At 44.1% G+C, this 25,769-nt stretch overlaps 1 protein-coding gene across 2 annotated transcripts in view; it reads right to left on the reverse strand.

Annotated features, from left to right (window-relative positions):
• ZNF407 (zinc finger protein 407) overlaps positions 1 to 25,769 on the reverse strand; it is a 1,778,346-nt gene that overhangs the window by 616,906 nt on the left and 1,135,671 nt on the right. For both annotated transcript variants that reach the window (XM_086965237.1, XM_086965238.1), the window contains exon 8: positions 8,837 to 8,957. In XM_086965237.1, the coding sequence (XP_086821363.1) occupies positions 8,837 to 8,957 (121 nt within the window). The remainder of the gene's footprint in view (positions 1 to 8,836; positions 8,958 to 25,769) is intronic.

Genomic DNA, 25,769 nt, shown 5'->3' on the forward strand with positions numbered 1-25,769 from the left:
GCCTCTGATCTCCGCCTCTCCCAAGTGGCCTCCCCAGCCCTGGAGTGACGCGTCCGTCACGACAACGTGCTCCGGTTGGGGAAGGGAGAGGGATCTGCCTCTGACCCAATCGCGGTCCGTAAGCCACCACTGCAGTTGTCTCGCAGTGCCCTCCGAGATCAAGACGTGGTCGGACAAGTTGCCCTGATGCTGGGCCCACTGAAACTTCAGGTCCCACTGCAGAGCCCGCATCCGCCACCGGGCGTGATGCACCAGAAGGATGCAGGAAGCCATCAGCCCCAGCAGCCGCAGCGTCAACCTGACCGAAACCCGGGATAGCAGCTGAAAGATGGGAATCAAAGCCTGAATATCCCGGACCCGCCGTTCCGGAGGATAAACCCGAAACTGCGCCGAGTCCAGAACCGCTCCGATGAAAAGGAGCTTTTGAGAGGGACACAGGTGTGATTTCGGCACATTGATGGAGAACCCCAGGCCGTGCAAGAGGTCTGCCGTCATCTGGAGGTGGTGGACGACTGTCTGGGGCGAGCCCGCCTTCAACAACCAGTCGTAGAGGTAGGGGAAGACTGAAACCCCTAACCTGCGCAGATGGGCTGCGACCACCGCCAACACCTTTGTGAACACCCGTGGGGCGCTGGTAAGGCCGAAGGGGAGCAGGATAAACTGAAAGTGCTCCTGGCCTACCGTGAACCGCAGGTAACGCCGGTGGGCCGGCAGGACAGGGATGTGAAAATACGCATCCTGCAAGTCCAACGCTACCATCCAGTCTTGCGGGTCTAGAGCAGCCAAGACCTGAGCCAAAGTCAACATCTTGAACTTCTCCTTCCGGAGGAAGCCGTTGACGTTCCTGAGATCCAAGATAGGACGTAGGCCCCCTTTGTCCTTCTTGGGCACCAGAAAGTAGTGGGAATAGCAACCACGTCCTACTTCTGGCCCAGGAACGCGCTCGATGGCCCCCTTGGCCAAGAGGGCCGTAACTTCCTCCTGCAGAAGTCGCAAGTGGTCCCCCGACACACAGTGGTTCTGCGGTGGCATGGCTGGAGGAGTGGTCTCGAAGGGGAGGGAGTAGCCCCTTCGGACGATTTGCAGCACCCACCTGTCCGATGTGATCGTGCGCCAGCGGGCGTGGTGATGGCGAACCCTGCCACCCACTGGCGTCACGTGGGCCTGAAAGCACGGACTAGGAGGATTTTGAGGCAGATGCTGCGGGGGGAGATGTGGCCTGACCCCGCCGTTGACCCCGACCGCCTCCACGGCGGTTTCCACGGCCGCCACCGCGTTGAAATGATTGCTGCGGTGCGTGGCTGGCAGCACGTGTGGGGACGCCCCTTCCGTGGCCACGAAAGGAGCGAAACGAACCCGTTTGCTGGCGCTGGGTCGAGAGACCCAAGGACTTCGCTGTGACCCTGGAGTCCTTGAAGCGTTCCAGCGCGTGGTCCGCCTTGTCACCAAACAGGTGACAGCCATCGAACGGCATGTCCATCAAAGTATTCTGGACATCTGCCGAAAAGTTGGCGGATCTCAACCAGGCGTGACGACGAATCGCCACCGTCGTGGACATCGCTCTGCCTAGCGAGTCGGTCGTATCAAGACCACATCGAATAGAATATTTAGCTGCATCTCGGCCCTCAGCTATAGCTTTGCCGAGTTTTGCCCGCACCTCCATGGGGCATTCTGGCAGCAGTTCCGCGACCGTATCCCACACAGAGTGGGTGTAGCGGCTCAAGAGGCAAGCGGTGTTGCAAGACCGCAGTCCTAAACTCAGGGACGAGAAGACCTTCTTGCCATACTGGTCATACCTCTTGGATTCCCGGTCGGGCGGGGCCGACGGGAATGCGGACTGGGAGGTAGAGGCCTGGATCACCAGGCTCTCAGGGGTGGGGTGGGTGGACAGGAACTTGGGGTCGTCCGGACAAGGACGGTGGCGTCTGGCCACGTTCCGATCAACAGGCGCACCTGAAGAGGGCCTGGACCACATGCCCAACAGAACGTCTGATAAGGCTTCGTTAAACGGCAGCAGAGGCTCCTGTGGGCATGACCGCGGTTTGAAGACCTCAGTGAGGATGTTAGGCCTCACGGCCGCGACGGGGAGCTCAAGGTGCAAGGCCTTGGCAGCCCTCATCAACACCACTGAATAAGCAGCTCCCTCCTCCGATGCCACGGAAGGAGGAGAGACAAAACCAGGGTTAGGAGAGTCATCCAAACCACTGGCGTCCCCCAAATCACCTGTCCAGTCCATGTCATACTGGCACTCACGTGACAGAGGGTCCTCAGACCCCTCCCAGCCCTCACCGTACTCCACATCATCACCATAGTCGGTGTCAACCATGTAGACCGGCTCCACGGGGTCGACAGGCCCCATCGGCGTTGAGCCCGGCGTCGAGCGACGCCGGTCCGACTCCGCGTCCGGATTCGGTGAGGGTATGGGGACGGCGCCGTCCGGAGCCGGCGCCGGAGCCCCGGTGCCGCCCGAAGCCGGCACAGAGGAACCGGCGTCGCGCGGGGACGGCGTCGGGGGCAACCCCGATGGAATCGGCGCCGGAGATGTTGGACGTCCATCCGGCGTCGACCCCGAAGGCCCTAGCGGCGCCGGGATCGGCGCCGGGGCCGGAGCACCCGACGGCGTCGAGGCAGGGTCAGCTGAACCGCTAGGGCCTCCGGACGGATTCACTGGGCCCGTAGGTGCCGTGGAACCCGCCGGAGGAGACAGGGCCCTCATGGCCATGAGGAACGCCTCTACCTCCTCAGGCGTCGCACCTTGCCCAGGGACCTGAGGGTATGGGGCAGGCCGCGCCGGCAACTCCCGCGGAGTCGCAGGGGTGGGGTCACCCGAACCCCCGGCCGCATCGCGCGAGCGTCGGGGGGAGTCGGGGGTACGATGACGACGCCCCGACTTCTTGTGTTTCTTACCTGATGAACTCGACGAGTGACGCCGACTTCCGGAGCGCTCGGCGCGGCTCCGCAACCGCTCCCTCGAACGCTCCCTGGACCTCCGGCCGGACCGAGACCGTTCTCGACGTGGGGCCGACACCCGGAGCTCGAGTAGCTTGCGGGACCGCTCCCGCCTAGCTTTGTTAGTCAGAGCCCGGCAATCGACACAGGAGTCGACGTCGTGGTCGGGGCCCAGGCACCGGAGACAGAGTCGGTGATGGTCCGTGACCGACATCGTGCGGTCACAACCGTCACAGTTTTTGAAACCGGGCATCCTACCAGGCACAAAAGATAGATATAAGTTGTAATAAACTTGGTCAAAAGACCGGGTACCGCTCTTCAGATCTGCGTCCACTGGCGCGGAAAAAAGAAGAACTGACGTCAGCGCGCGGAGGCGGCGTCTATGTACTCCAGCGACGTCATCACGGCGCACGACGCCGACGACGGACGCGGAGCCGCAGGGGACGCCTGCAGACGACGCCTACCGACGCGCAAGGGTACTGCTACGCAAAAGTTTCCGGATCCAGACTGACGCCTGGGGATATTCTAAGGTAAGGAATCTAACACTAACGTGTTTCTTTCAGATAAAATGGGTTTTACTAGGGCCTTGTGTGTGTGGGCATGCTGGTGACCAGATGACTTTGGTGGAATGCCTTCTCCATGCCCAAATCCAATTGGGAACCAAATTACTGTTTGGCCCTTAAGGGCCATCCCGCAAACCCCAAGTTTTCTGGTGTTTTTTTTAATCGCCATGACAGCATATTATTACATTCTTTTTGTGGTGTAAATTGATATTACTTTGAAAACATTTCAATACATAAGTTCATGTTGAATTAAGGTGTGTGAATAAAGTATGGACATGGAGGAGAAACCCATAACTGATGCAGGGATTTTTGAATACCTTGCAAATTCTGTGTGATTCAACCAGTCAGACACATGGCCTTGTAAAAATAAGCATAGCTTTAACATTTTCTGGTTTTAGTTCTGTTTAATAGTGTCGGTTATCAGTCACTATTACCATACTTCAGCCCCAAGTTTCAATAACTGGTTAACACAATTACAATGGTTCAACATCAGGGACAAAGGCTATTTGATGTCACTTCCGATTATTCTATTGGGTGTATGAAGTCACTTCCATCAGTATTTGGAGTCTGGTGAAATGACACAACTGTAGCTATAACTGTCATATAGATATACTGACTTATACATTCTGGAAATTTAAGCAAGCAAAACAAAAGCACATTTCAAGCACTTTAAAAGCCACACTAATATCTTACAAATGATGGTATACTATAATGATATCACAATCAGAGCACATGACTATAAGAATGGTTAAGAGACCGTCTTCTCTACATATCTGATTGCGGTGCACATAGCTAGAGGGAACTGTGACTGTCCTGTATGTGTTCAGGTTGCCCTCTGTGTTAACTGCATGTTGAATTCAAAGAAAGGGCCATTTTAACTGTCAGATTTACACAGACCCATGCGCTCAACCAACTCGCAGATGATTCTGTGCCACCTCTGAGGTGGAAGTAGGCCATTTTAAAGTAAATCTAATAAATATTTGACAAGAAAATATAGTGAGATAAGATCTATAACTTGACTCTTATCCTGCTAAAAACCTTTTACAAGCTTCAAATTAGGGGTGTTCAATATACGGCAAGGAGCGCTAGACCTAAGCAAGATTTTCAAGGGTCGCCACTGACTATGCAATTAGATCCACTTAGAAACAATGCAACTAACTTAATCTTATATGAATTTCCTGAAAGGTTTGCAGTGGCCTGGGTATATGTTGGACATGCACTGCATAGTTATGCCTGAAGATCTTTACCTTCAAATATTTCTACCTGAATTTCTGTTAAAAAATTCACATGAACTTAAAAAAAAAATCCTCCAAGACATTTCATCCAAATACTTTTTTAATGTACTTTAGTTTCATTTAATGGACTAAGCGTGGATGCAACCAATTTTACAGGGTTGGAATTATGACTAGGTACTGATTACTTTTATGTAGAAAATGTTGTTCACATTTGAAGTATCATTGCAAAAGGTGAATTGTATTTTATTGGAAGATATAAAGCTAGACATTTAAGAACAGAAATGTAGATATGCTTGCCTGCTTGGTTCCAAAACACACACACAACACACTGCAGTAAGTATAAATCAGCTATAAGTTATGTTCTTTAAAGGGCACTACCAAACAGGACAACCACGCACTCTGGAAAAGCAAACTTGAAATTCATTTTCCATTTGAACTAAATATTATGATCCAGAATACAAAAAGATGCATGTAATAACTGACAAATCATTATCTCTGTGAAGCTTATCAATTTTACCTTTGATTTCAAAAAGGCTTTTGAAAATCACGTTAGCATAAAGAATTCTAATCATTCTAAATTGTGATATAGGCAGGGTACCAAAAAAAAATTTACACAACTATTGCATATAGCATGTTTTTAAAAGAAGCTCTGGCAATTCCTATGAATTCATCAGTACAACATGTAAATGGGAGAAGAAGCGGAAAGTAAGGGATAAGACCCGATAAAAGCAGTCAAACAAATTTGAATATTTCTGATATGTTGAAAAGTCTCATTTTAGAACTAGTACCCAAACCTCACAAGGAAAGATGGAAGTAAAGTCTCGAATAGAATAGGTTTAATTTATGAACTGGCAGTTAGTAGGAAATATTAAAATACAATTCATACATTTGTTTTAACTAAAAAAATAACTTTCATAGCTGATGGAGCTTTTCCATGCCCAGTGCTGAGCCCTTTTTGATGTGTGAGGCATGTCACACTTAGACTTTAATAACTTTCTTTTCCATCAAGATTATCCAGGCTAATTGTGGGTCATTTGTTTCCAGCATTTTGGAAATTCTAAAGATACCCAGGTTTTGTGGATTCTCTAAAAAAGAACTGAGAAAATAGCAATAAAATAACATTTTGTTTTTTATTGAAAGAAAGGGACTAAAAAGTGCAGTTTAAGAAAGTGTATGTTTTTGATGAACAAAAGGTTTGATGTACTAAGATAATCATCTTCCCAGCTTTCAGGAACAAGCAGACTTTTAAAAGAGAAACATTGTTTATCCACCTTTTCTGCATTTTTTTGTAGTGGAAGCAAGGTGTAAAATCCAAAGGTGAACCTGGAAAGCTATATATTTCTAATAACTTCACAAAGATCTAAATTCAATGACGGGTAATTTGTGTTGATTACACACGGTTTTCCAAAATAAACTAATCATTAAAATATAAAAGTAATGAATATAAGTAGAATCAAATAGTAATTAGTGACATTGTTGGGGTGGGGGAGGAGACAGACAGACGGTTGTGTCCAGGGGAGTGGGTTGCACAGGTTCATGCCTGAGGGGTGCCACTCTCCTCCAAAACAGTACACTGAACAACTTTCTGGTACCTAGTGCCCACAGACGTTGGACTGGGGTTAAGCACCCCTATCCACCCCATGGGAAGCAGAAAGAGTGTTTTGCTCATGGGAAGCAGAGGACAATGCCCAGGGGGGCTGCTCCCACAAAAGAAAACATCCCTGGTCCTAGTGGAGTGGACGACTGATTGAAGATCACCTGCCCAGTGCAATGCACAATGAGGGATCCAATAAGGAAAGACAGCACTGGAAAGGGGACTGCCTCTACCGTGTTAGCTGATGTTTGGGGGCAGAGGTACACCCCTTTCCCCCCGGCAGCAATTAAAAATGAAAGCAGATGTACCACTAGTGCAGTAAGCTTTCACATTCGTTTTGCTGTGAAGTCAGTCGGCTGCTAGTCGCAGCAATAAAACAAAATCAAACTCTGGAACTTCTGGGGAGCTCTGCCTTCGCATCCTGGCTTAGATTTCAGAAAAGAAAATACTTCTGGCGTTTGAACCAGAAGCATTTTCTTTTCCATTACGGTGGACAACCCACTGACGTCATCCGCACTGTGAAGGTATTCTGGTGGACGAATGTCAAGGTGTCTTCCGCTGCACCAAAGCAGATAAAGTGAGTGTTTAGCGAAATATGTCAAATATAATTCAGGGTTCCAAGGGGACAAAAGGAAAGAACAGCGTTTCCAGAGATTAGAGCGGATGAGTTGCACACTGAAGCCCTACAGTACACTGTAAATGATGATTTATGAAGATTTGAGGAAGGTCGGTGTACATTACCCACATGCAAAAACAATGAATATCTCCCTGAGCCTTTACAAATGATTAATACATAATCCTGTGAAAGAGCAGATCTATGTTATTTCAGGGAATTGTTGAAGTTATAGCTCAGGTACACATTTCTGCTCAAAACATTCATTTGACCACACACCAAATAATCAGGACAAACACAAAACTTAATGATAAATACCTGAATACTTTGTTATAAAAATGAGACCTCTTAATTCCTGGGCAAAGGAAATTAACTTCTAGGTATAATTCAGTAATCTTGAGCTGAAAATACTGTAAATCAAAAGATGTGGTGGAATAGAGAGAATACGAATTTTGAGGACCAAGCTGAATGTTATGGAAGAGGAAGGTATAGCTGGATATATATTAAGTCTATTCTACAAGAAGAAAAAACCCATAGCATCTCTTTAGACTGACAAAGGGCAAAATACACTGATGCAGAAGAGACTTTGGAGAAATCGATCATGTAAACAAAAGCATCAAGGAAATCTGATGTATATTTCAAACAAACCATGCAGAAGTACAACTGCACAAATATATGTGATGCGCAAGGCAAGAAATTAGGACTGCGTCATGAGAAGTGAGTATACTGCAACTAAAAACACATATCTAGAAGAGAAATAGGTAATTTGATGTCTGGGGATACCCCAAGGAGGGGGCGTAATCTTGAAAGATTCATTATTTACTACAAAACTTTAAATCTGCTAATAAGTGCAGACAGATGCCTTGGTGTCTTCTCATGAACAAAGCAACTGCCTATACTGTTTTTGGACCGTATTGCTGGGAATACTTTAACAAAAACGTACAAGAACTATGGCTGACAAACAGAATCAACTGACACACATGTACATTTATATCACAGTACTGAATGGTGATGGAGCATGAGAAGATGTCATTATTACTCTATGTTAGCAATGAATTAAAGCATTCGGTCTATGAAGAAAAGGACAAAGCAAACATTTATTTTGTCTTTTCTTCCAACTATAAGTATAATAAGTGCTACTCTGACTGACATTAAATAATTCATGTATTATACTTCTTCATCACTACAGCAACGGGTGGAGAGTGAAGTTTAGCCGTTTTAAGGACCAATAGGTGAACATGTACATAAAGTGAATAATTTGGTCCCTACCAAAATGAAAACACTAACAATTTTAGAAACATCTGACCAAACATCCTCTGTATTTCCACTTCAGATCAAACAGTTATGAAAACCGTAGACCTAAACGCTTAAGTTAAGCAACATTAAAGAAGGGAATTATATTTCCTCCCAAAGCAGACAAATAAGGTTAATATTTTAATAACCCAACATCAGCAAACATTATTAAAGCAATGTCACCTACGCCGAAAGGTTTTCACAGTCCATATAAAAAAGGAAAATGTATATCACAGTTTTATCGAAAACCACATTGTGAGGGTCAAATGTAACGCCACTGAGTTTTCAGCTTCTCTTATGTTAGCGATATCTTGGAAAGGTTTTTGAATTATTTTCATTATATTGATCTTGCTGTAGTAATGAGCATTTAAAAACTCTCCCCAACATCAAACCTCTCAGCCAGCACGTACAAAATTTCCCTAGATGAAACCTATGTTTTTTAAATTGAGGCAAGTTTTAAATTTCACTCCTAATTTGCTGTGTAATTACTGGCACTGTAATGGTATTTTAATGATAGCATACATTTCAAGTTTTTTAAAATGAACCAGCTAAGCTTTCTCTGTTCACCTCTTCGCTAACGAGCCATTACCTGTAGTCACACCAGGGACACCTGTAGGGCTTCTCTCCAGTATGGACACGCTTGTGTCGTGTCAGGTGTGACTGCGTAGTGGAGGCAAAGTTGCACTCTTCACATTTAAATGGCTTCTCTCCTGTAAGAAGTCAAAGAAAAGTGTGCATAATTAGAATAATCAATTTGTAAAATGAAAATAGGGATCAAGAATTACCCTTTGATACAAAAGCCAAGGATAATGCATGGAAATATCATGGCGCATACAAAATAAATATTGTGCAAAAAGCACGCTATGTTTTCTGGCCAAATTAATGTACTTTCACCTACATTTTGGGTAAACATTAATAAAGAACACATCAAGGAAGATTTATACAGTACTGGCTCCAATAATTCTTACAGCACTACTCAACAGGACTTATAACTAAGTGAGAAGAATTAACAAGTTACTTACCTTTGGTATTGCCTGTTCTGGTGGACACTTCATCTAATCACAGATTCATGACTTTTGAATCTTCCGTGCATCAGACTGGATTCAGAAAGTTTTCATGCATCAGCCCCAATGCGCTTGCAGGTGATCACATAGGGGGTGCTGCAGCAGTTCTGTCCTGCCTCCGGAAAGTATTATGAAAAGCCACATATAGGCTGGACCACCCTCCTCTAATCCTACCCCCTCAATCCCCCGAGGCTGCTATCTGTTTCACAAACAACTTCCATGATTCCAGACACAGAGCGACTGAAAAATTGAGTAGCAGACAGTGTGCTCAACCTAAATTTGAACCTTATACCCTAACAGAAGTCAACTCTAGAGGGCAGTTGGTAAGAAGTTTGCTGTTAGACGAATATCCAACAAAAAGAGCGTTACCAAAGATGTTACCAAAGATAAGCAACTTGTTCTTCTGATGGATACTTCTAACCGCTGAGTCCGCACCTTTTAAATCAATACCAAAGCAGTAACCACAACAAGAAGCCAAGCCTGGGGAACGGACTTCAGACCAGGAAATCTTGAAAAATACTCTTCTCTAGGAGGTGGGATAGTTCTGCAAAATGTTGACCAATATAAAACAGAAATCATAAGACAACTTGCCAACAATGACTATTATTTGAAACTTTATACAGACCCCAGTAAAGAGCTTCAGGGGATGATTACAGATATCGCCAATAGAGGAAAACCAGAGGGATGTTTGAGCCAGAATGAGTTTCTATTCCTAAATACTAAGAACCACGTAATCAACAGCTTACCGAACGTACACAAGAACTTCGAGTCACCTCCAGGTATGCTGATAATCTCTGGCTGTGGTTCTATTTTTGAAGCAATTGGTAGGTACATTGATTTTGCTTATCAAAGACATTATTCCCAATACCATTTGCTATGTAAGGGATCTATTATAAACTAGATTAAAAACTTTTCTTTTGACCAGACAGATAGTTTCCTGGGGACGATGGATATTGAACCTTTAAATACTAATGTTCCGCAATAAGAAGGCATTGAGGTCAATAGAAAAACTCTTGATAAAAGAACATAACCACACCAAGCCCCCACGTCCTATATTATTGAATTACTCAAATTGATTCCGACAAGGAATTTTTTCTATTTTGATAATGACTTTTATCAACAAAATTAAATTAAAGGAACTTCCATGGGTGCAGTCTTCACCCCCAAATTTTATGGAGCCCCAACCCTTTTCGCAGCCAGATTGTTCTGTGGAAGCTCTATAGTGACAATATTTTCTTAATGTGGCATGGTGAGGAAAGCACACTTACCGAATTTCTTCATTGGCACAATATTAATTGCAAAAGCCATAAATGTACTCTTCAATACAGTAAATTCAAGATATCCTTTCTTGATTTGTTGATTAAAACATGGAATAGGGAACTGTACCTGTCCCTTATTGTAAACCCACAGAGAGAGAAACACTGTTACACTATTTTAGCGTGTTAGAAGAAATTGTATGCACAAACAAGAATTCTTTAATGAAACTGGGACACTATCACAAAAGCTCCTGGTCAGAGGATACCCAAAGAAACTAGTAAAAAGATCTATGGAGAGGGCCTGGCACTATCCCGGAGAAGCATTACTTATTCCAAAAGAGAAAAAGGACACAAAGAGACTAATTTATGGAACTACATTTCCCCCTGTATCAAACCAATTTAAAAAATCTATTTTGAAACATTCCAATGTATTAAATGCAGGTGACCTTACACTTGACTTATTTTTGGATTTCGTAAGAATAAGAGCATTAAGGATCATTAAGTCAGAGCCAGTCTTCCTCCATCTAAGAGTGACTGCACGCTCAATGATCTATGGGGATTACCCCCAGTGGAGGGCCTTTTTAAATGAGGCAACTGCACTCTCTGTGAATTTACAGTGGAAACTAAATTATTCACTTACAAAAATGGTAGGATTACCGTGAAGCAAATTTCGAACTGCAACACTGTTAATGTGATCTACGCCATCCCCTGCCCCTGTAACCTGCTATACATTGGGCAGACAATGCAAACAATTTGTGTCAGAATATGCCAACATAGAAGTCATCTTAAGTGTAAGGTTATGACTGCCCCAATGGAGGAACATTTTGTGCAGTTAAATCATAATGAGAACGACCTACGCTGGCAAATATTTACTGTGGTGAATCAACCAAAAAAAGCCGGAAGTATCTCCTTCATACTGAACAAAGAGGAACTGAACTGGATTTTAAGCACAGACCGATTACATACAGGATTAAACAAATTGGGAGGATTGGACATCCTTTCTGTAAATACAACATGGCCAATTATCTCAGTGAACTGTTCATAAATCAGGACAAAGGACTTATCTACCATACAGGACTATAAAGGTAATATCACTTAACTTATCTTGATCAACAACCAGTTTGTCCTACTTCTGCATGATACTTATGCATCTTTCTTAAAGTGTACATATAAAATTGTATTTTTTATACTAGTATGTAAGCTACTAATGGTTTTCTATTTTCCTCCCTCTTGGTTGCCTATAGTCTACACATACGTTGTAGTTATAAGTTCTCACTGGCATTAGCTTTTTCTTATGGGGTGCCACTTACTATTAATATTATTTCTTATTTTTTAATTGTTTTTCCCCCTTGGTTTGATAGACCAGCACTTGTGTTCACCTTCAAGAGCCATCAATAAAATTAATTCCAATATGGCTGCTGGGTTTGCTGAACCATGGCTGGCCGAGCGTTTCTCCTAAAGTCCACTTTCCATGACCTTGCTCGACCAACCCGCCCATATCACCCAATTGGCATCTTTGACATGCAGGGCACGTCATCAGCTGCCACTATAAATCATGTGTCAACACCGGAAGCGCAGCGGACGAGCGCAGCGGGCACGCCGATTGCGCGCCGAAGTCGCGCTTAAGGCAAGCTCGTCTGCGCTCGTCCGCGACGAGGACGCGACCAGTGCCACCAACTATGCCCAAATCTGCCCGCAGTCCTCACGATACACCCGGGATGCATTGCTTAATCTACGAGGGTCTGCACACGAAGGTAAGCTCACCTTTGAAGACACAGCGTTTCCCCTACCTGACTTCACCCACAAGGGCTTAATCTTAGGAGGCCTGCTGAACGTCAGATCCCTACCTAAGCATGCTACTGAAATCAATCTCCTTATAGAATCCCACCATCTAGATGTCCTTTTCCTAACTGAGACTTGGACACATGCCGAATGTGATATTGATTTAGCATCTGCCTGCCCTCTAAACTTCAATATCCTGCATCTCCCCAGACCCAAAGGCCGCGGTGGCGGAGTTGGCATTATCTTCCGAGCCTCCTGGCAAATAAACACCATAGATAGACCCAGTGCCCGGGATTGAGCTCTTTGGTCTGGCCATAAACTGCCACCCAGGAGTCACCTTCACGGTGATCATTTGCTACCAACCTCCAGGGGCATTTTCCATCCCGCAACAGCAAGCTCTTCTCACTATTTTTACAAACATGGCAACCTCCCACAACAAACTAGTTATTTTAGGAGACTTTAATCTCTGGCCAAACGGCAGCCTAGATACAGGTCTAGACAACCTCTTGCTGTCCTGTGACAGCGTGGGGCTTCACCAATTTGTTAAGGATCCCACCCACTCTGCAGGCAATCGACTCGACCTTATTTTTTCGAGCCCTGATCTAACACAAGTAGGCGACATTTTGCCTATGAGCTGGACGGACCACTCACTCATCAAACTCTACATTACCAGCACCACAACAAGAAAGCCCAACAAAAGCTTTCTACCAGAATTTACGTACCGAAACTGGAAAGCCCTAGAAAAACTCAGCTCCACCACCAAAGTCTTCGATGTGGAGGATAGTTTCTCTCCTACCAGCTCGGTTGAAAACAACTACAGAGCTTTCAGCACGAGAATAACATCCATCACGGACTCTGTTGCCCCATTAAAACATTGTAAACCTAAAGGTAGAGCACCTGCTCCTTGGTACAATGACTCCCTGAAAACTCTCAAATCAGCTTGCAAACAGGCCGAGAGGAAGTGGAGACACGGATACTGTGACAACAATAAAACCCTCTGGAAAAATAAGCTCCGTGAATACAAATCTGCTATTGCAGAGAGCAAATCGGCCTACTACTGCTCCACTATAGTTAACGCAGCTAACAGTTCAAAAAGCATATTCCAGATCCTGGATAACCTCATACACCCTGACTGCGCCAAGGAATCTATCCCCCCATCTCAGACCCTCTGTGACAATCTCGCACAGTTTTTCACGGACAAAATCGAGACCATCATTAACAACCTGGCAACCCCCCCATCGCAAAACACTCTAACCTCCCCCGGAGCTGTTTCCGCCAACCTTGATCCTCCAAGTTTAGTATGCCCTCCTAGGGAAAGTCTCCTGGCCTTTCCCCAGATCCCCGAAGCAGAATTTGAGAGACTGGCACTGGGCATCACCTCCGGGTCCCCCCTTGACCCACTGCCCCCGAAAACCTGGAAAGCATGCGGGAACGAGCTATTCCACACCCTCCGGAGGATTTGCAATCAATCAAGCTACTGAAGAAACCATCTCTGAATCCAGAATGCCTTTCCAACTTTCGACCCATATCACTTCTGCCCTTTCCGGCGAAAGTGGTGGAACGATGGGTCAGCACCTGCCTGTCAACACACCTTGAACAGTATCACGTTCTGGACGACTTCCAATTCGGATTTCGTCCAGCCCATGGCACCGAAACAGCAGTGCTTACTGCCATGGAAGAACTTCGAGTGCGGGCAGACAGGGGCCAAGCTGTGGCCTTGATCCTATTGGACCTGTCTGCCTCATTCGATACTGTCAACCACGTGATCCTGCTAGAGAGGTTGAGAGAGGCTGGGGTTGACGGCACGGCCCTGCTCTGGTTCCACTCTTATCTGGTTCCACTCTTATCTCAGAGATAGGAAACAGGCTGTATCCCTCCCCTCTTTCCAATCTGCCTTCTCCCCAGTCCCTCACGGTGTACCCCAGGGTTCTTCTATCAGTCCGGTCCTTTTCAATGTTTACTTAAAGCCACTGGTCACTTTAATCAAATCCCATAATATGACTACAGTAAACTATGTGGACGACACCCAGCTCCTTTTCTCTTGGGAGGGGGAAGATTCCATCCCCTTGGAAGCCTTCCACGACTACCTAAGAGACACTGCAGGCTGGTTACACCGGAACTCCCTCCAATTCAACTCCTCGAAAACCGAGGTTCTGTTCTGTCCTGCGAGCCGTATCCCTCGCCTTCTGCCTGTGGAGTTTTGGCCCCCGGAAAACCCAAACAATCCGCTACCTGTCGCCAGTGTTCGCAATCTGGGCGTCATGCTAAATAACAAACTTAGCATGGAAACGCAGGTAACAAGAACAGCCGCCACCTGCTCAGCCCTTATGCGCTCATTACGTAAAATCCTGCCATTACTACCACCTCCAGCCCGAGCATTGATAGTCAGGTGCACTATTCTTAGTCGCCTTGACTATTGCAATGCCCTCCTGCTCGAATCTCCTCCGGTACTGTTGGACAGACTCCAACGAGTCCAGTCGGCAGCAGCCAAATTGGCCCTTGGATGGACCAGGAGATCCTCGGCCACCGCTGCCTTAGCCGAGCTACATTGGCTTCCCTTGAAGCAACGAATAGCCTTCAAGGCCCTCTGCTTGGTCTTCAAGGCATTACACGGATCAGGACCAAGACCTCTTCAACATATGTTCTCTTGGTACATCCCTACCAGAACTCTACGATCCGCGACCGCCTACGTTGTGACAGTACCCAGATTTAAGAAGGCCAGGATCGGGGGAAGATCTTTCTGAGTAGCTGCTGCTAAGCTTTGGAACAGTCTGCCTGCCGACATTCGCCAAATTCCACAGCTCCTACCTTTCAGGAAACAAATAAAAACATGGCTCTTCCCCTAGCCCTTCACTTCCACCCCCCCCTAATCAATTCCCATCGCTTCTAACCCAGGAGTAAGCTTTTCCAGCGCCAGGATACCTGCCAGGTGACAGCCGCGCTCTACAAGTGTTTTAAATAAATTAAATAAATAAATGTTGCCACTACGGCTTTAGACGCGATCTATCTGCTTAGACATTTTTTTTGCGCACTGAAATTTACCGCGATCAGTGACCGTGGCCTTAGATGAGATCTGGTTATACGCGTTCTATTAGGCTGTATATTTATCGCAATATAGACAACGTGACCTCCACGCACTCGCACGGGTCTCCTGCACATTTACCTCTCCTGTGAGTTAGTAGGCAAATATTTGGTGTACACTCTCCCTTGGTTATTCCGTATACTTATTTTGGTAATTTCACTCTACTTGCTTTGATTTTTGACTCTAGGTGGGAGCGATGTAAGAATTTTTTACTCAGTAAAACTTTTCATAACGGGTTATTCTACTGGGCAGTCAGTAGCCATGCATCATATTCTTGCCGATACCTCTACTACACTTATGGGTTGCACTTGTTTTTTATTTCTAGCTCGAACTACTACTCAGAGGCCCCCCCTTTACATTAATACTCCTATGCATATTCTCCCTTACAATATGTTCCCTCTAGGGCCACCTGATTATTCATTACCAGGCAACACAATGTTTCAGAATACCTGGTTGATCTTTACCTTTGTACTGATGCTTGTACTTTAAATCCACATGTGCGGCCTTACTAATTTAGTTATGATCTTTTCACTTAATTTTTATTAATTCATTGTGACTCTAATATTTTGATTTTGGGCAACTAATCTCTTTTTCTTTTTTTCTACTTTTCCAATTGTGATTAATTTATTTAGCCTAATCTCACACATTAAAGTGTAATTTCATGATGATGAGCCTTATATCAAAATAGGATTGAAATGTCCACTTGTGCGTACTGACCCTGCATTATATATAATTTTGAAAAGGGCTGACCTGCTGCTATCTGTGTATTGTGACATAGTGTGTTTATTTTCTATTTACGTTACTTATAACTGGCTGATTATATTGTGTTTTTGATCTCTCTTGACACTACCCACTATCCTAGTCAAATGTTAATAAATGTGATTTTATGTGTGTGTGAAGATAATGTACATGTTTAAACTTATTAAATTATTTTAAGAATGATTTTTGTTTATAGGAACCTTTGTTCCGTTAAAACCAGTGCTTTAAATAGGAAAAAATAAGTGCAGGTACTCATTAAAGTGAACTAGAGGTGTGGCAAGTGGGTGGGGCTAACGCCAAGATACAATGATACATAATAACTTCTATACCAGTTGCAGCACATATCAAAATACAACGGAAATGCATTTATGTTAACAAAACAGGTTACATCATTACACAAAATGAAAGCCGAACAGCATAACATGTTATAAATAACCTATTTTTGTAATATTTGCAACTTCTTAATGTCATACGATTATTTTTTGTTGTTTGGCACAATGCTGTATATCCTCAAGCGTGCACACACAAAGAAACAAGCAGACATGTACACAAAAGCTTCTGAGCTAAGGACTACAGAAGCGCCTTGGCTGTCAAGAGGCAGTTTCTTCTCGGAACAGCCAAGTGCTCACCAGCACCAGCAGCCAATTAGCTTACTTTTCATGAGTACTGGTACTCTGCTAGGCAGTAGCGAAGTGCAGGTATTAACAGTGATAAAAATAAGAAGTGCCAGTACTCAGTACCTGTGAGTACCGGCCAATTTAAAGAACTGCCTCTGCCCTTTTCCCTATGGCCAGGCTCTTTCTGTCTCTTGTTGGTTCAGTATCTTTATTTCTACACCTCTCTGTCCTCGATTCACCTCTCATTTCTACCCAGCCTCCAACCTTCTCTCCCTGGTTCTGCCCCTCTTACTACCACCTCTAGCTTACTTTCTCCAAAAGTCTCTTACATCTTGTCACTGTTTTTTCCTCCACTTGCCTCATCTTCCCTCTCCTCCATGATGTACCCATACCGAACATTTGTCACCTGGCCAGTCATTTGTTGCCCTATATTTAATTATTTGTGTTGATAGAGCACACTAACTGTTGGGGCCTGTAGTTTTTAATAAAGACCTGCAAAAAAAAAAAAAACTGGTAAATCAGGATTGATATTTTTTGCAGTAAAAAAAAAAGCATACATCATTTTTTCACTTCAAAAGTACTAAACTATTTCCAAGCTTTGGAAGTGTGTGTGCGTATGTGTGACTGTGGGCATGTGTGTGTGACTGTGCACGTGACGTGTGTGTGTGAGTGTGTGCGCGCATGCTCCTTCGCGCCCTGTAAATTCTGTAAGGCAGCTTTTTAAACTAAATTTCAGGCTAATAGTTAGTTCATCTCTCTTTATCAGACTGCTTCCCGGCATTAAAAGAGGGATTCGATTGTAATTGCATGTGGTTCATCAATAGCTAAACCCATTACCTCTTGAAATACAGCATATTTTTCACTGTACACAGATTTGTGTTAAAATACAATTTCTAAGGACCCATTTCAAAACTGAACAAACATCTGGTATTTTCTATTCTAACTTCGGCTGTCACCTCACTTTTTTTTACATCACTCCCTCGCCTTCCTTCTATGCTAATGTCGTTTTCCCTCAACCAGATCCAGTTCCTGGGGTGCTGCAGCATTCCCTGCTATTAATTGCTCTTTGGGCAGGGCTACCTTCACACTCATGGATCCATCGCTGTTATGTAAATGCAGCGATTAGTGTTGATGGGGCACATAAAGGAAAGCAGCTCCTGTGCTGAAAAAACGCAGACATAAGAAAATCGGCTGCCACTTGCATTCTATGTCCAGTGCAATACCTTAAATTGACTGGATTACAGCCCAAGGCCTGGCTATTTCACGCACCTGACTGAAAGGGGGGACGAGGTGGGGGCTTGTAGCAGAATGGTTGTTTATCGCCTATTCAACAGTGCAGGGTCTGCCTAGACCCCTAGTCCTGTTAATCACAGCGTGATGCAAGCCCTTCCCAACCCCTGCAGTGTGGGGAAATTCTAATATGCACTACTGGACGTTGGCAGAGTCCCTGCACTTCAGAGGCTCAGTGTGGCTGGGAGATGCAGAGTGGCATTTGTCCTGCATTCGAGGCGATAGCAAACCTTAGCCTGTCATGCCATCAATCAGGGTACCAGTACTGTCCGTGAAGAAAAGTGCCTGTACTGACAGCTGGAAAATTTGGAAGTGCCGGTACTCAGTACCGGTGAGAACTGGCCCATTTAAAGTACTGGTTAAAACACATGGAAGGATGACACCACCTTAGGGAGATAGGATCCCCGACACTAAGCATCAATTTGTACCAAATAAATTAGTTTAGGTGGATAAAAAAGACATGCCAAATTGATTGCAACAAGGTAGACAGTTTTCAGGATCAACAATCTCAAGGTACAACTGTGAATGGGCTCAAAGGGTGTTCACATGAAAAAGATAAGAATCAAATTAAAGTCTCACTGTGGCATATTAAAAAGCTTAGCAGAAACATGTGTGAAAACTTTCAAGTAACTCATCACAACAGGAGACTTGAATACAGCAGGCGGATCAGAAAGGATGAATGGGCTGACAAGTAACCTTTAACAGTGCCCACATAAAAATCCCCATTAGCAAAACAAATAGAAACATATGAGATAACTTAGCCGGAAGACTCTTAATGTCATGGTACCCAAACCAGACTACAAACTAAGCCCAAAAAAACAGATTAGATGGACCTGGTGGAAGGGAGGTGAGGCACCAGGATCACATCTACCACTTCTGATACCAGGTCAAATATAGCAATTGAAAGTCATACATTTCTGCTCAATCTCCATGCCCCGAGGCATGGAGATTAATGTTTGGATGTAGAACCCTGCCACCTTGCTGGGACATCATCTCATGCCAAAGAAGTAGTCAGGTCGGAGAACAGATGCACAGATTTAGCAGTTTAGAGTATCAAACCTTCCAAACTCAATATGGAGCTATAAGGATAAGCTGAGCCCGGTCCCTCTAGATCATCTTCGGGACTCGAGGAAGGATTGGGAGAGGTGGAAGCACATAAAGAAGGTCAGAGTCCAACTGAAAGCAGGAAACTCTATAGTACAAAAGGCATGAAACTGAATGTTCGCAGCAGGAGTGAAAAGATCTACCCAAGGCATGCACAGCTGGGAAAAGGTGAATCTAACCACCCAGGAGGCAGATGTCACTTGTGGTCAATAAGACCTGCTAGGCTTTTCTGCTCTGATGTAGCGAAAACCTGTCAGGTGATAGACCATCAAAGTTAGCAGATGAAGGTATGGCCACCACCAGAGCATTAGCACTGCCAAGTACTGTTGTGGCGCATCGTGGTGGCCTCCGGAGAACACTGTAGTGTCAAACTAGCATCGCCTCTGCCAAGCGTAGGAGGAGGGACCACGATTCCCATGAAGCGCTGGGTAAGTGATGCATGTGACGTCCCCACGTTCCAGGAAGCGGGGATTTGAGGGCTTCCGGGGCACCGGTCAGGTGCTGTTGATTCCAGAATCAGAGCTGTGTTTGAGGAAGGACATGAGGGTGACTGGTAGGGATGTGATCTGCACCACAATATCCTTGTTTCTTGTTTGATATGTGGTGTTGGACGAGCCGTGGATTTGGCTCTTGCGGGGCTAATCAAGTGGCCTCTTTAGTCGACCTCTGAGTGTGTCATAAATTCAGCAGTGCTGTAACTCGGTCACTCGAACACCGCACACTATTTACTTTGGTAGGGTAGGCTACATTTAATTCTGCCACCTACTGGTCCCAGATCATCATTGGAGGTGGAACTATAGTGGCCTGGAGGTAGCCGGGGCAGGTGAAGAGGAGGAAGACTGTTGAATCTGCTGGTAGCCATGGTCTCTGCCATCACCTCTCTCTTTGGAGCTGCATAAGTGTTGGGAAGGCTGATGGAGTGGCAGTAAGGGATGTCTCTGTTGATAGGCAAAGCCCTACGAACAGCCCAGGAACGTTCGGTACTGGAGTTGGAATTGGCAGGCAGAAGAGAGCAACCCCAGCAAGCCAGCCATGGTCTTACTACCCTTACAGAGCACAAGGACAGACCCTGCTTTCTTGCTGAAGAACTTGGAACCGTCCAAAAGCATGTCCACCAAGGATGATTGAATGTCCTTGAAAAATTCTATGGCACGCATCGGGGCACGGCATCAAAAAGAACACTGATGCTCATGGCAAGGCCAACACAATCCATGGTATCCAGACCGGTCTGCAGGATACATCTTACCATTATGAACAAACTGTGCAAAGGTTTTACGCAACGGTGTCTCACAGCATGTGTGTGTATGTGTTTAAGGGCTAGAAAGAAACGCAGAATTCTAGGATCTAAGGCCAAAGTGGCAGAGGAAAGAAAACTCTTGCTGCTGGCATCAATTCATTTAGACTGTGTCCAGAGAAGAAAGTAGAAAGGGTATGAGTCACCTTTGTTGTGATACCTAAACCACTGTCTTTCCGGTGTTAGGTGTTATATCAAGAAGGCAGGATCCCCAGGGCTGGCCTGAGGCAATGAGCACTTGGAGTGTTCACTGCTGGTACAGAGGAAGTGTTTGCCAAGGCCGCTTTGAAAGCCTCTATTTGAGCATCAATAAAAGGAAGCAAAGGCTCAGAAGGGGAGGGGCTTGGCTGCAAAACTGCATTAAGTGCATTCATCTTTGTCTCTGCAGTAGACGGCTGTAACTCCAAGACCTATGCAGCCCTACGAACGGTCACCGCAAATTAGGCACTCACCTCAGTGGAGAGACTAAGAGAGAGTCCAACACTGTCTCAGATGAAGTAACCAGACCACAAGCATTTTAAAGGTAAAATTTGGTTCAGCATCATAATAGTGAGTGAGGAGCAATTTCTTCAGCTGCTCATTGCCCACGTTTGGGCGGACATGTTCAAGCCTATGGACTGCATCAGAATCAGTCTGAAAACTGACTTCAGCTTTGAGAATACTGACATTGAGGCAAAGTCATCATTGGATAGTCTTCACATGGTTGCATCTTAGTGATCTCAGCTCAACACAGCTGAGACCAAGCTGACAGTGGCTCCAGATTAGACATAAAATTCGGGACCTGGTCCAGAACTGGTGCTTCCAAAGAAGGGGCTGGCACTGAAACTGTCCAGAGCTGGTGTAGCCTGTGGCAAAGGTGTTGCTCAGAGGTGGCAGCGGGCCTGGCAAAAGCAGAGCAGGGTCTGTTGGTGCTGGAGAAGGACTTGGTGGTGAAAATCTGACTGTTGGTCCCAACTGAGCCAGGAGACCCAACGTCACAACAGAAGGACCCTCACCCATCCCAAACAGCTGCAGCATTGCCTTCTTGAAGGCCTCTATCTGCTGTGGAGTCAACAATGATCCAGGCAAATAGCACTGCATCAGCTCTAAACTTGGAATTGGTTCTAAATTGAATGACTGCAGGTCTTTAGAATGCTACTTGCGCAACTTCTAAATGGAGTGGGACTGAAAGGAGAGTGTGCAGCTTGGATTCATTGAGTTTACAGCACAACTAGTCTTTTGACTTTGTCCGGGACTTACCTGAGGATGACCAGCAACCGGAAAAAGCTCTGGACTTAGACAGAGAGCTAATCCTACTTCTTGTCTTTGGCAACATCAGGTTTTGTGCTTTTTGATGGGCTTCGGTTGCATCAGAGAGCTTTTATCACATGACTTCATGTCATCCTTATAGCCCAAGTACTAAAGACAGATGTCATGTACATCAGTTGGCCCTTCACAGGTTAAAACCGGTTGTTTTTGGGGGAGACATTCTTTGCTCACTGTCCTGCTTCAAATTTGGAATTCGGTAAACGAAGAGTTTTGAGCAGAGCGCCGGATCCATTTTAGAGAGTGTAGACAAATTAGGAATATATGTCACCATCCAGGGCTGGTATCTATATGAGGCTAATTGTTCTCAATTTCAGAGGTAGGATGGAACCACCAGTGAGTCAGATTGCGCCACCTACTGGAATGAGGTGCAGTTTCATGAAAAATTTCCAAATACAGTTTTGGGCCTCTGAGCTTAAAAGGTGAGGCGAATTGAAGTATGCATCGGAAAAAGGTTCACTGCAAGTCCAAAATCTTCCTCTTCTGAACCTCTCCACACAAAGTACTAAGAACTGCAAGCTACATATAAATGAAAAAATAAAAATTGGAGAGAATTTATCAATCCATCCATTAAGAAAAATCAACAATAATGATCCATGTAGTGCTTGTTGGGCAATGTAACCATGTTATGTCACCTTGTGCACGGTCATCCAGACGACTTTAAAATCCTGTGTCTGATGCACACAATCATGTGGAACACAGGCTGCATTCGTTTGAAGAAGATAGGGGTCAAAGAGCAACCAAGATCAGCTGTGACGTGTTGCTTGGTTATGGTGTGTAACCACAGCAATTTGAGCAAATACCAAGCAGATAGCAGTGTATTACCTTGGAAATCTTTTACCAGAAGTTACAGCTCACCTACTTTTTTTTTTTTAGAAGAATAAGCCTAACTGTACTCTTTCAAGGGCTTTTCTTGCACATCCTGTTGTACTAATTACTACTTCGTCTTCTCTTCCATCTCCACTCAATGAACCTAACTCTTACATTTCAAGTACTTAAACATGGAACTCATCACTATAAACAAATCAAATTATTAAGAAAGTGGTTAAGTGAGACTGCTTCTCCACCGCCTCTTAGAAATAGTAATAGAAGTGACCCTGAGGATGGCAATTTGTCCGCAAAAGAGTTTTCAGCCTGGCTTACCTCTGCTTTGGTCACGATTGCCGCTTTTAAGGCAACTCAGAGTGATTGGGAGCGGACAACAGCCCCATGGTTGTATGACCAACTTAGATCGCTCAGACAAGCATGATGGCATCAAGAACAGCATATATATACATATATATATATGCGGTATGTGTCGTCCTCAGCTTGACTCAGCTCAGCATGTGCTGCCAAAGGATGATGCGAGACCCAATTCTTGGTGTTTAAATATTTATTGTGAACCCAAACACCAGTTTGCCATGACGCGTTTCGGCCAAAGCCTTGGTCACATGAAGCAGTCATGGGGGCTGGCCACCCATTTAAAGTGAAAGGTGCATGACGCGCAAATAGACATAAAAGAGATACTTTTCCAACATATTACTGCATAAATGCCTGTAAATTGTAAACTTGCACTACAACTTAAAAGAATAGGGGCAATTGCCATCTCATAATCTCCGTATAAATACAATGGCTTCGCAACAATCATAAAATCCATAGGTTATGTGATAAAACCATACAGTACATGAGAGGTTAAAAACGTGCATAGCATATTACGAGTAAAAACACAGCTCATAAATAGCTAAAATACTTATAAAACCTAGTGATGTTGTCAACTGAATCTAAAACCTAGTAAAATCAGTTCATGCTTAAAATATCAACCGTGTATTTAAAAAGCAACAATAAGATATGTAAACATAGTACACATTTAAACCTCTCAGAGAGGGACCTAAATTGTCAATATATATATATATATATATATATATATATATATATATATATATATATATATATATATATATATATATATATATGGCACCTTGTTTAGGGATTACAAGTTAGCAATTACAGTAGAAAAGATTCGTTTTTTACTAACAAAATCAATGCCTCTAACTCCTCTAGAGAGCTGTTTAAAATTATATGTTTTATGTCTTGTCCTAAAAGTTTAAATAACTTGGATGGGACTCAGGAATTCTGTCATAACTTGGCTTACTACTTACAGTCAATAATTTAACCATATACTCAGAATTTGATTCCATTAATTAAGTTATACAGAATTCCGTAGACCCTCACTCACAGGGTAATCCAGACTCCTGGGCAATCAGAGGAAGAAAGTTGGAGGATTAAGCGATATTTACTTCTTTTGCACAAATATCAGAAAATCAGACTGAGAATCTTCTTCTCAGTACAGGTTCCCCCTTTTAACCCTGCCTGCCTAAAACCATACCCCTAGTGGTTAGCACGATTGCAGCGCCCTGCGCCTCCATCATATCTAGAGCTATTGAGACAGGATGCTTTCTATGGTTGTGGAAAGAAGCAGCAGTTAGGCCTCTTCTTCCAACAAAAAAAACTAACTTGGACGCTAAAGGCTTAAAAAAACTATTGCCCTATATCCCTACTCCAGACTCCTGCAAAACCTTTAGAGAAACATTTGAACGGCCAGCTCATATTTTTAAACAGGAACATGAGCTGCTGTATACCTCTCAATTTGACGTCCGGAGCTACCACAGTACGAAAACTGCCCTGGTATCAGCAGTGGATGGTATTAACGCGCTGGTCAATGCGGGTCAGGCTGCTGCACTGATCCTATTCCATCTGTCCACAAAGTTTGATATGATCTCCCGGACTTACTGGCCGCTTGCCTAGCTCACCTAAGTATTCAATTCAGTTATTTTATTACGATTTGGATTTCTAATGAGGTACACAGTAAAACTAGAACAAAATATTCACAAAATTGATCTCAATTATATCCAGATAATAACGTTACAGTTATATGTTTAAAACCTTTACTGCAACCAATAAATCGAGTTAAATACATACGTTAATTGTTATTATAAAACTTCCAAAAAAGGACAATTCATAAGAATTACAATTTGTGCAAATAGACCAGACCTCCTAGCAGCAAGATTCAAGCATAAAATTGTTCCAAGGAAAAATAGAGTCAACAACATTTGTAACAAAGTCTTCATATAGCCTCAAGGTTTACGGTCTCATAACTATTGTTTTGGGTCATGATATAGATTAGGGAAATGGGCCTAAAATCAGTTCTTAAGACGGCATAGTTTAAAATATAAAAAAATCCACTCCCCTCTAGCGGCAAAAAATTATGTGTAAAACATTTTTCCAAAAGGTTGAAAATATACTGGCAGTGAAAGGATATATCTGTAACTCACTTAGGCAGATCTAAAGTCTCCTTCCTAACGTGGAATTAAGCTGTTAAAACAGATTCAAAAACACTAAAACATATAAAAATATTTTTGTGCATATTATTTCATTCTTTGGATAAAAGAGAAATGTATGCGCTGCCACTACAGTTTTTTATATTATTCTCTATGAACATTGGCCGAATCATCTCAAGGTGGTGTGGCAGCAGAGTTGGGCAGACACATAATACATGGTTGAGTTCTTGAATGCCCAGATTATACAGACTATAGTCTTTTCCTGTTGTTGTAGACTAATTTTCCGTTAAGTCATTTAGCTGGAGTAAATCAATGTGACATAAAAACAACAAACGGCGAACACCATGGTCTAAGTTCTAGACTAAGTACTTCTGGGAGAGTTCTTCGGTTACTTGATTCAAATGTTATCTGCTATCTTTTCTTCATCCTACAGAATTTCAGATCTCTCTGTAAACTAATGTTATGCTAGTACTTTTTAAGAAATGTTGACCTTCGGACAACATATTCTAACTCATTAGCTCCTCCTGTATTTCAAAGTGGTTCAATGCAAGAGTAAAGTCTTGAGAGAAGGTGTTTTCTGCTGCTTTTATACCAAACATTTCCAGTTTCAGAAAACCCTTTACTGTGTCTGGTTCGCTATTCTTCAGCTGAT

Source organism: Lissotriton vulgaris, chromosome 4_1 (genome assembly GCF_964263255.1).
Source record: "Lissotriton vulgaris chromosome 4_1, aLisVul1.2, whole genome shotgun sequence".
NCBI lineage: Eukaryota > Metazoa > Chordata > Amphibia > Caudata > Salamandridae > Lissotriton > Lissotriton vulgaris.